The 13,407-nt window shown below is 38.2% G+C and overlaps 1 protein-coding gene across 5 annotated transcripts in view; it reads left to right on the top strand.

Moving 5' to 3' along the window:
* sipa1l3 (signal-induced proliferation-associated 1 like 3) overlaps positions 1-11,166 on the top strand; it is a 109,060-nt gene extending 97,894 nt beyond the window's left edge. For all 5 annotated transcript variants that reach the window (XM_041802394.1, XM_041802411.1, XM_041802403.1 and 2 more), the window contains 7 exons: positions 2,070-2,300; positions 2,611-2,773; positions 2,854-3,025; positions 3,180-3,329; positions 5,220-5,346; positions 5,752-5,833; positions 7,194-11,166. In XM_041802394.1, the coding sequence (XP_041658328.1) occupies positions 2,070-2,300; positions 2,611-2,773; positions 2,854-3,025; positions 3,180-3,329; positions 5,220-5,346; positions 5,752-5,833; positions 7,194-7,385 (1,117 nt within the window). In that variant the 3' untranslated portion in view covers positions 7,386-11,166. The remainder of the gene's footprint in view (positions 1-2,069; positions 2,301-2,610; positions 2,774-2,853; positions 3,026-3,179; positions 3,330-5,219; positions 5,347-5,751; positions 5,834-7,193) is intronic.
* Positions 11,167-13,407: the final 2,241 nt, after the last annotated feature.

A 13,407-nucleotide genomic window follows, 5' to 3' on the forward strand; every position in this document is an offset into this window, starting at 1 on the left:
CAATAACATCCCATCCGATACCTGCCATACTGATTTCAACACAGATTTTGGTGCTTCATTGCAGTACCTTGCCACCCTAACCCAATCCCCTGCTGCTGAAAAGGAAGTTACACCTGCTTACTTTACTTATATGTTCTATTCGCTGACTTTTGAAACGCTTATTTTCTCTTAAAAGTGTTGATTCAGGTACTGTTTGGCACAAGCACCTTTTAAAAAGTATTGATTTAGCACCAATATTGGAAAAAAAACAAAAAAACAAGTAATACCAAGCCTTCTCTTACCAGATTTTTGTTACAGAGACAGGAAAGCCCACACATGAAGGCAAATCTTCCAGACACTTAATGCTGCAATATAAAGTAGAATGACAAGAAGATTTAATAATTAAGATATTGTTTTAAAAATGCAGGAGGGTGTGCTTGTCCAAAGGAATTTTTTGGCATTGCTGTGGTGATAAATATATATTGTTATGAATTTGCTCTTTATTTTGGACCAAGTTATGCAACCAGTACTTTGATGACAAGGTGCTTGACTCTCTCAGCAAATAATCTGGTCATGAACCGATGCTACAAGCAGATGCTATAATGGCTGATTAAGAGGGGAGGTTTATTATTAGGAAGAAGATGAGACCTGTTGGACAAACTCTGATCTTTTACATGGTCAAACATGAGACATAATATTGGCATTGTGGGAGTGCTGCACAAAAAGTCAGGTCAGGTATGGGAGCATTTGCCAGTTCACGCTTCGCCATGCCAAAACATAGATATTAGTGATGAAAAAGATGTAAAAACATAAATACACAATAGTTCTAAAATAAAATATAAAATGATTTTTAAAGATATGAATTGGAATATATTGGAATTGGTATATATCATCAGTTAAAATGTCATTTCAAACATCGGCTCTGAGTTACAATCAGTGCATCTCTTTATGTAAAGATTAGTTTAAGAGTTAAGAGTCTAGTTTAACTCAGAGAGTCTTTGGGTGCCCTGTGAGATCCGCTGACCTATAGAAAGTTTGATTTTTGTTTTGTTAGTTTGTTTAATGAGGCTGAGGTCAGCCCATGGTTGGCAAAGTTTAGAATGGAAATAAACCAATCAATCTTTGTTTGTGTAGTGCTGATTCATAACCAAAATATATCAAGACACTTTACAAAGAGGGCAGGTCTAGACCGTGCTCTCTACTGTAAGAAAGACTATATATAACCCTATTATAATATAGGCCAGCATTAACCATCATGAAAACAGCACTAGCAGTATGTAGCCAAATAACAGTGGTGACAAAAACCTTCCTTAAGGGGCAGGTCTAGCAGACTGGGATTAGAAAGGACTGGAAAGGAGGGGTAGGGGTGGGAGAAAAGCTGCAAGAGGAGAGGGACAGGAGAAACAACAAAACAACAAATCAAAGACTAATTTATTGCAGATGTGGCCAAAAACTTATATCCCATTTTTTTTAATAATGATGGTAGCAATATGTGAAAAATTAGCACCAACAGCTACGATTGATAGAAAACAGGAATAGCATGAAATGGTCTGGCTCTACACAAAGTTTTCAAATCTGGCACCCCTTTGTCTCACTATTTCATAGGTATTGATAGGTGGATTTTAATTCTGGTTGAACCATTACTATAGCTTTATGTTATCTGAAATATTGACTAATGATACCATAAACAATAAATTAGCAAAGAGATGAGAAATGTCATGTTAATGTAGTTTTTTTAATGCTGCCTTAATCCAGTTTCCTGTTTGTTCCTTTCATTAATTTGATTAAATTATCTTGAGGTGTTCTGTGAATTAATGTGGCATATATCATGGTGTCTAGAACTAGCATGTGCTGAAGTCTGTTTCAGCTTTTGTTGACTAGAAAGATCATTCTTTTCTCATGGGGGAAGAAGAATTTAACCTAATTTCAGTCTAACTATTACACCCAATAGCTGTTTATTTCCCTCTCATTATTTGGTGGCTTTTAGCTCATGAAAGTGGAACCAGAACATTCCTTTCTGTCCATATTTTTGTTTGGGAAGCTGTTATTCGTGTTAATTATTTCAAATGTTCCACACTTTGTCGTTTTAGGGCCTACACACCGCAGGGTTACAAGACTCCTACAGCAGAGAAAGCTCGGCCTGTCCGAGCTGCAACCACGACACCAACTTCAGCTCAGCTAGGCTCCACTCCTCTATCCAGCTCAGCCCCAAAGTTCTCCTACATGAAGGGCAGACAAACTGCCTGGCAGGGTGAAGATAACGGCCCATCGCCTTCAAATGCAACCTCAACCTTCAGCTCAGAAAGCAACAACAGCAAAAAGTGAGTTTCTGATGAAGAACTCAAATGATTAGCTGTGATAAAGAAACACTGGCCTTTACAAATAAAACAGGGTTTATTTTAGGGTTTGATCCCAACATCTCATAAACTTCAGTGATCAGCTACAAGGCGACCTCAGTCACCTGCAGTTAAGATTGTGGCATTAAGTTCTGGCTGTAAAATCTTGACCAGTCTTTATGTGTCCTTCTCTTAATATGCTTTATTTGTAATGATTTGGCTCAGTAAGGGAGACACAACAGAATACGTGTTTTTTTTTTTTTTTTGTCTTGGTGCTCATTTCTTGCATCTTCAGGCAGGTGGATATGAATTCAAAGAACGTTTTTGGACAGCCTCGTCTCCGAGCATCACTGAGAGACCTGCGTTCTCCAAGACGGACATACAAAAGCACCATTGAGGATGACCTGAAGAAACTGATCATCATGGACAACCCTGGAGATATGCCACAAAGAGATCCAGTGAGGAACACCCACAGTTTCTTAAGTCATCAGTCTTTCTTCCATGAACTTTCTCTGAGCTCTCTTTTTCCTCCCCCCAGTCTCCCAGACGGACCTTGCAGCGCACTTTCTCAGACGAATCTCTGTGCAGCGGGCGTAGAGAGGCCAGCTTCGCCAACTCTGAGAACCAGACGGCTCCCACTGATGTATTGTTCACCTGCACGCTGCCCACACGCAAACACGCCGCCTCCAACCACATGCAGAGCAAGAAGGGTGAGTTTGAACTTCAGCCAGGGGTCAAACATTCACTGCCAAAATCATCTGATTTTGGCTGCCAAGTCTTATTCTGTTAGTATCATAGATTAGTCTGTAAAGTTCTTAATTTATTCCTGATTTCCTTAACCTGTTGTCCTGTCCCATCCTTCAGTGCCTCTGTCAGCCTCAGAGTTGTCTCTCACTGAAGTCCGAGACAAAGTCCCCCCTCTGAGGAGGCTGGACCCCGGGCTGATGCCTCTCCCTGACACAGCCTGTGGACTGGAGTGGTCCAGCCTGGTCAACGCTGCTAAAGCCTATGAAGGTGAGACCAGAGACTCTTCAGGATTCAGTTTATTCAACATAAAATGGGACTGGTGGGTGGGATGTGGAATTTTCTACTTGGTTTGGACATAATATTCTTGAAAAAGTAGCTTCACTTAAGTAGACACTACAGGTCTGAATGTACTCTGCGGCAAGTGGCTCATAGTCTACAGTGCAAACTGTAAAATGTAAAACCAGGATTTTAGAAATGTTTGCAAATTCGTGAAAAATGAAAGTTTTCAGACCTTTGCAAAAACACTTGAAATTTAGCTCAGGTTCCTCCCATTAATCTGGATCTTTACGGAGATGTTTCTACACCTAGATTGGAGTCCACCTGTGGTAAATTAAATTGATTGGACAGGATTTCGAAAGGCACACACCTCTCTATAGAAGCCCTCACAGCTGACAATTCATTTCAGAGCAAAAACCAAGCCATGAGGTTAAAGGAACTTTTTTGATGCTTTTGATCATTAAAATTTCAGAGACTGTTTTATTTTTAAAGATGTGTCATTAGGGCAGCAGAATGTTATCTACATGATGTCAGTATTGACAGATATTACCTTAAAAGTTAATTATCTATATCAATACATATATGAAAATTTCTGCAGATATTTCTAACAGATACCCATCCACTTTCTATACCGCTTATCCTGTTGGGGGTCGCAGGGGGGCTGGAGCCTATCCCAGTTGTCTTTGGGCGAGAGGCGGGGTACACCCTGGACTGATTGCCAGTCAATCACAGGGCTAACATATAGAGACAGACAACCAGCCAAATTCACATTCACACCTACGGCCAATTTAGAGTCACTAATTAACCTAATGAGCATGTTTTTGGTGGTGGATGGAAGTAAATATTGGCCCTATGTATGAATTAGTTTGTAAAGTTCCAGGCAGGACTCCAGCCTATGTCGGCTGAAGTCTTTTTCTTTGTTCATCCTCTTTCTTTAAACTTTAGACTGTTTTTTAAGGACTAAAGTTTTGGGTCTTAACTGTATTTATATATCAGTATCAACTAGAAAAGCACTCAGAGAGTGCAGACCTCCGCCATTAGTCCTATCTCCCATTAGTACAGAATCCTTAAAAAAAATTCCTGGATCCAGATGGTGATCGGATCAGTCTCAAAATGTAATCAGTTCTTTCTTATGCCATTTCTGACATTTCCTGAAAATTTCATCAAAATCCATCCATAACTTTTTGAGTTATGTTGCTAACACACAAACGTAACAAACACTGCCGATCACATAACCTCCTTGGCGGAGGTAATAAAGATATTGGATAAAATTAATGTATAAATATCAGCCACACATAACAATATTGGCCAGCCCTATGTGGAACTGAAAAGTATCAGTGTTTTTACATCTTTTAGGCACATTTTGACCTGTTGGACTTGTGAGATATTGAAGGAAACAATATTTTCCAGTCAGCTACCTAAAGTAAAGCCATTTGAAGTGTTTGATATGAAATTATCACTGTATACTTTAATGGTAAAAAATATCTACAATTCCTCAAAATACATATCTCTATTATTAGAGCCACTTTGAATGATTGGTATTGATCAAAAGAAAGAGCTGAACATTAAACCCTGGTGGATGTAAGTCATGTTGTCTGGACGTCAGGGGTTGATGGGGTTCACTATTTTCCCTCCTACTCTGTCACATGATACTCCTGGGAAAGAAAAGTAGATCCTAGTGTTAGTTTACGCCTCATACATGATCACAAAGCCCACCACAGCACAGACAAACACTCAAGAGACTCCAGCCCCAACACTTGATCCCTGACTTCACCGTCTGCCAGCACCTCCTGAGTTAAAGTGTTTAGTTTCATGTATCCCAAAACAAAAGTCTTATTCATGCAGCTTTTTGACCATGCTGTTAATGTGTCCTTGTTGCAGCACAAAGAGCCGTTTCCCTCTTCTCACTGAATGAGCCGCAGGTCGGAGGTCCAGACATGAGACCAGTCATAAGTCCAGTCCAGTTTCACACTCCTCAGACTCCTCGCACCACGCCCACCTTCAGCTGGTGAGTCAAAGTTGATTTATTGTTTTAAGGTAGTTCAAAAGACCAGAAACCTCCTCATAGTACCGCTTAGATTTTTCTTTACTTCATCATACTTTCATCATGACTGCCCCCTTGTGGTTATTGAGTTAAATAGAATATCCAACTTGTTTTACTCTCTGATTGTCCCCCACTCGGAAATGTGGAGTTTGTTCAATAAACCAGAGAGAAACAAAATGAGATATTAAATGTAAAGAGCTTCAGGTTCATTGTATTTTAGACAACAATTATGAACACACCTAAAACCACCAGAGACATAGGTTCTCCTCACCACTCACACAGCCTGAACAGCTGCGGGTTTGTTTTTGTTTGTTTGTTTTTGTAGTTGTGTGTTCTGCACAGACTCACTCATGCTGTTTGTGTTTACAGCGACGAGGTGCCCAACGATTTGTCTGGTCGGCTCTACCACCTGGAAGTGATGCTGAAGCAACTCAACAACGACCTGGAGAGGGTGAGAATATTCTAGTTTTCTTAAACTTCTCGCGTACAGTTCAGATTCAGAATTTTAAAAAACTGGACTGGATTTACTAAGACAGGACAATGAGGATTTATCCAACCATCTGAATGCCTGCTTGTTTACTGTTTGATAGTTTTGCTTTGTCACATTGTTTGATATCAACATTTTATTTCTGACCTGTGATAAATAATCCTCATTTCACTGTAGCTGATATTTCAAAGAATAATTTAGTCAAAAAGTCTTCCAGAACCACTAAACTGTCTCAGAAACAAAGTCTTAGTTACATGCTGCCATAGATTTTTACTACCATGCTTTACTTTGCCTTTTTAACCCCCATCCCTGTATTTTTCTATTTTATCATTTGTTTACTGTATTGTGAATTACTATTACTAGAGAACACTGGAAAAACAGTAGATATTTTTGTCTTATCTTAAAACTTTTGAATTAAAATCCAAATAAAATGGAAGTGATTATTGTTCATAGGCAGATGTTTTAAAGAGTTCTGTGTTTGTAATCTTCTCCTCTTCCTCTTACAAAAGACACAAAATCTGCTTCATTGAACTCTAACCATAGCTCAACTTAACCAAGGGGATTTTTCAGTTTTAAAAGATTGAATTATTACTTTAACCCTATTAAAACTGGACTTTAACTCTGTATGTAAACATCAGTGCAACTGAAATTTTACCAAATGAAATTTCTCCTAGTTTTACTAGATGAAACTTCTAGATAATGTGGAAGGAGGTCGATTTACTTTTCCATGTGAAAGATTAATTTTGCAGCATTTTTGTATTATTTTGGCTTCGTTTTCATCTTCAGACAAAAATAGTTGTAACTGTAGTCACATTTTAGTCCTCTTTACCCTACAAAGTTTTAGTCTAGTTTTAGCAGATTAAAACTAAAAAAGAAATTTAGTCTGGTTTTAGTAAATAGAAAGTCCTTAAATGTTGGTCTTTGATGAGATGATGAGATAATTCTTTATAGATCCCTTGCACTTAAAGCATGTCTACTTTCTCTCTTGTCTTTCCACAAATGAAATGAGTAGAAATAAACATATTCCATCATCAATTTTACCCATTTTGATTATGAGCTCTGCTTCATTACTCCTGCCGTACTATCTTTATTTTTGTCTTTTCCATCCAAACAAAAAGGGCAGGGTTGTGTTTGATCTGCAGCATAACTTAACTTTACATCCTCTACAAATGGATTCACTTACTGTGCAGGTACCGGAACAAGGACAGTGATGCAGCATTTTTAATGGCTCTCTTTACTAACAGTAAAAATTACACACTGTTTTTTATCAAGTAACATTCTAAAGTCAGAATTTCTGCTCTTCTGTCCTGACTTCTCCCTCCAGGAGAAGCAAGATAAAGTCATCCTGTTAGCAGAGATGGCCAACCTGAGAGAGAACAACCAGCGTCTGCAGGAGGAGAGCCTTACCGCCAGCGAGCAGCTCCGAAAGTTCAGCCGTCTTTTTACAAACGTCAAGACTGAGAGCGACCATGAGGCTCACTCCTTAATGCATGAACATGACTCAAAGAGGGAGTGACACCAGCACCTGCAACAGGAGGAGAAGAAGTGTGAGAATCCAGGCCACAGAGGGAGGAAAACTGAGAGAAATCCTGTTTCTTTGCACACACAGGGGCGGCAGAGGTTACAGTGATGTTACCTCACACAGCTTCCACTGGACTGCCTTAAACCACAAAGAGAGCGAGAGAAGAAAAGATTTATAAAATGCAACACTCTCAGAGAGTCTCCCCTAGCCTGTTCTCTCACACACGGAGCAGAGAGCCTCCCTCTCTGTAGCCTGAGCCCGTTTATTTTTATAAACTGAAGTCTTGTATACCTGTCCCATGTAAATACCTATCTACTATGCCGGAGGAGTGAGTGGAGAAGGAGAACCTGACTGTTTAAAAGAACACTACATCACCTGGAGAGGCCTAATACTGTTCCTGCAGCAAATCAGCCAAAAACTAAAGACTCGTTACAGACTGCATCTCCCAGAATGCACTAGAATTAAAAGAGACTCTACAGACATGGTACTGTAGATAGATGTGGTACAATTCTCATGTATCAACATTACCTATATTGTACTGATATTGTATAACAGTTGTACTAAAGACGTGTGCGTGTGTACAGATGGTACAGATACTCAGAAGCATTAAGGCACAACTTTGTGCTAATTTTATTTCCCTTTGGTTTGTTTGTGTGTGAGAGGCTGAATGTGATGGATGTCTGAGTGATGAACAAACTAGTTTACTTCCTGTAAAACCTTTGGGCCACAATATTTTTACTTTCCTGTGTGAACATGGACTAACCACGGCCCTGACATGTGAAACAAGCCATCAGCGAGTGTAAACAGTCCATGTCATAAGGCTCAGAGATCAATCTGAATAGTTTCATAATGTAGTGATAGTTATGATTCCAGCTTTCATGTTTTCAGCAGTGCTGCATCATCTCAAATCGAATTGTACTGAAATCTTATTTTAACCTACATATTTGAAATATTTCTATATCATAATAATTAAAACAATAGTTTGGCATTTGGGGTAAAATGCTCTCATTTTCCTTATGATGTAGAGTGAGATTAACTTTCTTTTTTAATATGAAGCTGTTTAGCTTAGCCTAGCTAAGCTTAGCATAGCAAAAAGCCTAAACAGACAGAAGATGGTTAGCTTTGCTTCGCCTAAATACGACCAAAGCAGCTTTGCAGCACTTATAAAGCTCCCTGACTAACACATTTACTCTCATTTTTATAAATAACAGCATCGCTGCCCTGAAGTAGAGTAATTTTGTTTTTGTTTGGTGATATTTGTTGCAACTGACTTCTTGGGGTCCTGCTCCATTCATCAGAGCATCTGTTAGCTCGAGCAATTACATAACTTAAAAAGTGATCAATAAGCTACCTCAGCTACTTTCTTTATACATTCATTCGCTTGTTTTACCTCTCGACAGGTTTTACTTTCTATTGAAAGAAGTTACAAAAATATACAAAGTAATAAAGTGAGCTTTGTAGCTGCTGTGTAGAAGATTTTGCCTCAGGTTGACAGGTCAGTGTATTTACAGGCAACAGAGTTTTTATTTGAAATCAGAAATTTCAAATCAAGAAACAAAGTGTTTCCTTATTCAAATTTAAACTTGGGAAAATACCTGCCCTTGGCTATTTAATGCAGTGCATACTCAGTTGGGAATTGAAAATCAGAACATGAATACCGAATCACTATTTTTTTCAGTTTCCTCATTTTTGTTTTCCAACACAAAATTGAAAAAAATAGTTTGTCTTGCATCTTGTTCTTTTAAATATCTGATCAAAAAAGGAAGTTCAAATAATGAAACATTGGTGATGTAACATTCTCCTTTTATGAACACCTGCAGCAGGTCACACATACAGGAAAAACAAAAGAATGTTACATCAAGTGTTGTTTTTTTATCGTCCTTATTCTATTAGAACATTAAAAAGTAAGATGAAAAAATTCCCTTTTATCATTCGTTCATTGTAGAAAACAAAAAAACTGAAAAAGGAAATTTGTTTGTTTTTTCTGTTTTTTGATTCTAAAATTGATGTGAACTGCTTGAAAGTGCGAAGGACATGCTATTTCATTTTTTTATATTTAAACCATAATTGGGAAACCACTTGTGTCTTGATTTTGGATTTCTGATTTCTAATTAAAAATCTGTTGGCGATAAAATCTACTGACCTTGGCAGAACTGAACTAGTTGCTTTGACTCCAATCGTCTTCATGCTAGGCTTATCTCTCTTAACCTCACATGAGAAATGTGAAGAACATAAGTGAAGTTTGGGCTTTTCATCAAACTCACTTCCTGAATTTGGTTTGCATTTCCCAAAAAAGCCAAACTATTGTTATTATTTATTCTTTCAGCATAGCCAGCTAATGGACATGAATCTGTAAATGAATCTGACTGGACAACACTGAAGCTCCTTCATATCAGAACTGCTTTGTTTGTTTGTATGAGTGTAGTGGAGAGAGTGGGTATGTGAGAGGATTTGTCCCTGTGTTCTGTGATAAAACCCCAAATGAACACAAACTACACTATTTATACTGCTAGCTTGCTCAATGATATTGTCTACTATATCTATTTTTCATACAGAGACGCTGTGTTTTTTGGATGCTGGTACTGAAAGGACAAATCCTCCCTGCAGAGGATGAATCTTCTCTTTCTGTGTCAGTGCTGATATTTGTGATCAAACTGAACTAAATGATCATCTCCTGCTCTGCTCTATAGATCAGCTACTGTACTTCTTCCTGGTCAGACTGGAACTGTTGTATTTTCACTTTCCCCTCACTCAGGTTACTAAGATGCTGTTAAAGACACTAACCATGTAGATGTTCGGGCTGGGATGCAGATCACTTGTTTTCCCTTTAGGCATATTTGCAGGCCAATCAGTGGTGATTTTAAGACAAGTTTTAACTTTTTTAATTAGTTGATGGGTTTTTAAAGTGTTTCATTTGCTGGATTAGTCTAAAATAGACAGTTTCTTAATTGACCTTCCATAACTGATTTACACTGATACATGTTGAAAAAAGTTTTTTTCATCCACATCCCTAACCCTCATTGTGAAATAAATCTCTCTGCACAAGATCTGCAGTGAAACCAAACAGCCCTTTCCCACTGCTTTGCCTCTGCCTTTACCACATCTTTTATTCTCCTCCAGCTACTCGCGTTAACTTTTACAGCTGTTAAGTTTAAACCTGAGCCTGTTGTCACGTTTTTAGGCTATAATGAGGTTTGGTTTGTGCTCAGAACAACTTCTTTCTTCGTGCAGCTTCGCAGGTGTAGCTGTGATTTTAGTATCAGCCAGTCTCACTCATTTGCTTTTGTATAATGGGCAAGGTTTAGTTATTTTTAATATAAATTTTGTTTATATTATGTGTACTGTAAGCTATTTATAGCATAGACAAAGATCCCTGTTGAACAAATTAATATTGCATTATGGTTAACGGTTATATTGTATGCCTAGGTTTTTTTTTCTTTTTTTAGATGTTAAATATTTTGATAATTTATTTTTTAACACATTCCCACTGTTGCAGACAATAGTGAAGATAAGAGGGTACTGTGTTTTATTTGTGTATGCGTTTTTTTCTTCTGATCTGTGTACAAAACCTGATTTGTATGATTCCTCGTTGTTTTCTATTTTCTTGTTCTTCTTTGTGCGTCGGTGCTTCCTGCATGTCGCAGAGGTACGAGATGCACACATGAAAAGGTGTGATTCAATATTGTTTTCTTTGGGTTGTATTAATAACTTGTACATTTAAAAGTGTAAATTATGTTTTCATTATTTTATAAAAAAAATATATATTAAAAACAACTATCAGGACATCTGTTGATTATGTTCCTTTTGTAATGAAGGCCAGACCGACAGCCGCTTCTTCAGATCACAAAAATACTTTCAATTTACAGCCACTGTTAAATGAAATATCAAAAATTGTGCATAACCTTAAACTCAAAGGTGGCATTTAACACACTGATCTTTTTTAAGTTGAGAAAAGCACTTAATCTTATTTTCAAATATACACTATATGGACAAAAGTATTTGGCCACACCTGTTAATTATTGAATCCAGGTGTTTCAATCAGACCTGTTGCCACAGGTGTATGAAATCAAACACCTATCCATGCAGTCCAAGTCTACATTTGCTAACGTTTTAGATTAAAAAATGGGTCATTCTGAAGAACCAGTGACTTCAAGTGTGGTACTGTGAAGGATGCCACATTTGTAATAATACGGTTTGTGAAATTTCCACAGTCAACGTGTACGTGTTATTAGAAAGTGGAAGCGTTTCAGAGTGGGGTCAACGACTGCTAAGGCACATGGTGCGTGAAAGTCACCAATACTGCTGATTCCATAGCTGAAGAGTTCTGAATTTCCACTGGCATTAATGTGAGCACAAAAACTGTCATTGGGCAAGAGGCAGGGTACACCCTGGACTGGTTGCCAGTCAATCGCAGGGCTAACATATAGAGACAGACAACCAGGCATGCTCACCTTCACACCTATGGCCACCAGTCACCAATTAACCTAATGAGCATGTTTTTGATCTGTGGGAGGAAGCCGGAGTACCTGGAGAAAACCCATGCATGCACAGGAAGAACATGCAAACTCCCCAAGGAAGGGCCCTGCCCGGGAGGGGAGCCAGGAACCTTCTTGCTGTGAGGCAACAGCGCTAACCCCTGCGCTGCCATGCAGCCCTTACTGCAATTGCCGCAAGGAGGCTAATGTGATATTATGGCTACATATTTCTTGGGCTGGCATGTTGTCCATCACTGGGTTTAATGCTAAAATACTGGGTTGTGATTGGCAGGAAAAACTTGAAGGAGACCAGTCTTCTTTTGAGGTTCGCCGGCAAGAAAATATTTACTCTCAAAGCGCCTGAAGTTGAAAGTTGACATGGAAAATGGCAGTTTTCTGTAAAATGGACCAAACATTAAGCCAAAGTTTTGAAGTCTATAGGGATTTTATGAAATAACACCCTAAATACCACAACGTATTTTTCTTATGAGCATTTTCTGATTTTAAAAATCTTCTGGGGGCTGGATTGGAAGCTGCTGTGGGCCTGGTGTGGCCCTCGGGCACCAGTTGATGATCACTGTGCTCTACAGAATGAATGGGCACAAATTACCACAGAAACACTGTAAATTCTTGTAAAAAGTCTACAAACAAAAGTGAGGGCTGTTATGGCTGCAAAGGGAGACCAACTCCATATTAAAGTACATGAAAACACTGTCATTAGAGTCCATGTTGGTGTAATGGTCAGATGGCCAAATACTTTTGTCCACATGGTGTAGGACAGCTGAAGAGAGACGGGAAACGATGGGGGGGGGGGGGGGGTGTGACATGGACTGTGTGAGGATGGGCTGTCAATACCATAACCAGTGAAAGAAGAGCAAATGCTCACTCTGTTAACTGAAATCATTCATTTCAGCTTTTGATTGAATACTGCATTAGGAAAGGGACTTAATATTTTTTAACTTTGCAACTTTTTCACCTTTAATACCTAACCTACAGTTTATGTAAAATACTAAGCACAAGACAACTGTAAAAATTCTAAAATGTACATGTAAAACTAGAAATGTGCATTATTTGCTCCCTTTTTTGTTCTAACATTACAGTACATTAAATACTGTAATCAATAAATCTGATGTCTTCCTGTGGGTGTTATATTAAGGACAACAGAAATCAGTCCTGTGTAAACAAAAGATAGAATTTTTTTTTTTTTTTGACATTTAAAATATTTGTAGTCATTTTTTACATGAATGTAGAAATCTTAGACTTTACTGTAGTGAGATGAACACAGTATTTTGTCTATTTATTTGAAATTTATAACATTCATAGAAGTAAGAAAACTCTCAAGATTATGCAATTCATGACATGGTATTTATCCCTTATGTTTAAAGGTGTGTACTTCCACTAAACATCTGAATGGATTAAATGTTTTGAACTAATCTGAATAGTCAACCATTATTGTGCATAATTTGATAGTGGCATCTTATTCATCTGTCATGAAGCTTAAAAAAACCTTCTTTAAGCAGCAGATAGACATTTCCTGCACC

This window comes from Cheilinus undulatus, linkage group 2 (assembly GCF_018320785.1).
Source record: "Cheilinus undulatus linkage group 2, ASM1832078v1, whole genome shotgun sequence".
NCBI classification, from domain to species: Eukaryota; Metazoa; Chordata; class Actinopteri; order Labriformes; family Labridae; genus Cheilinus; species Cheilinus undulatus.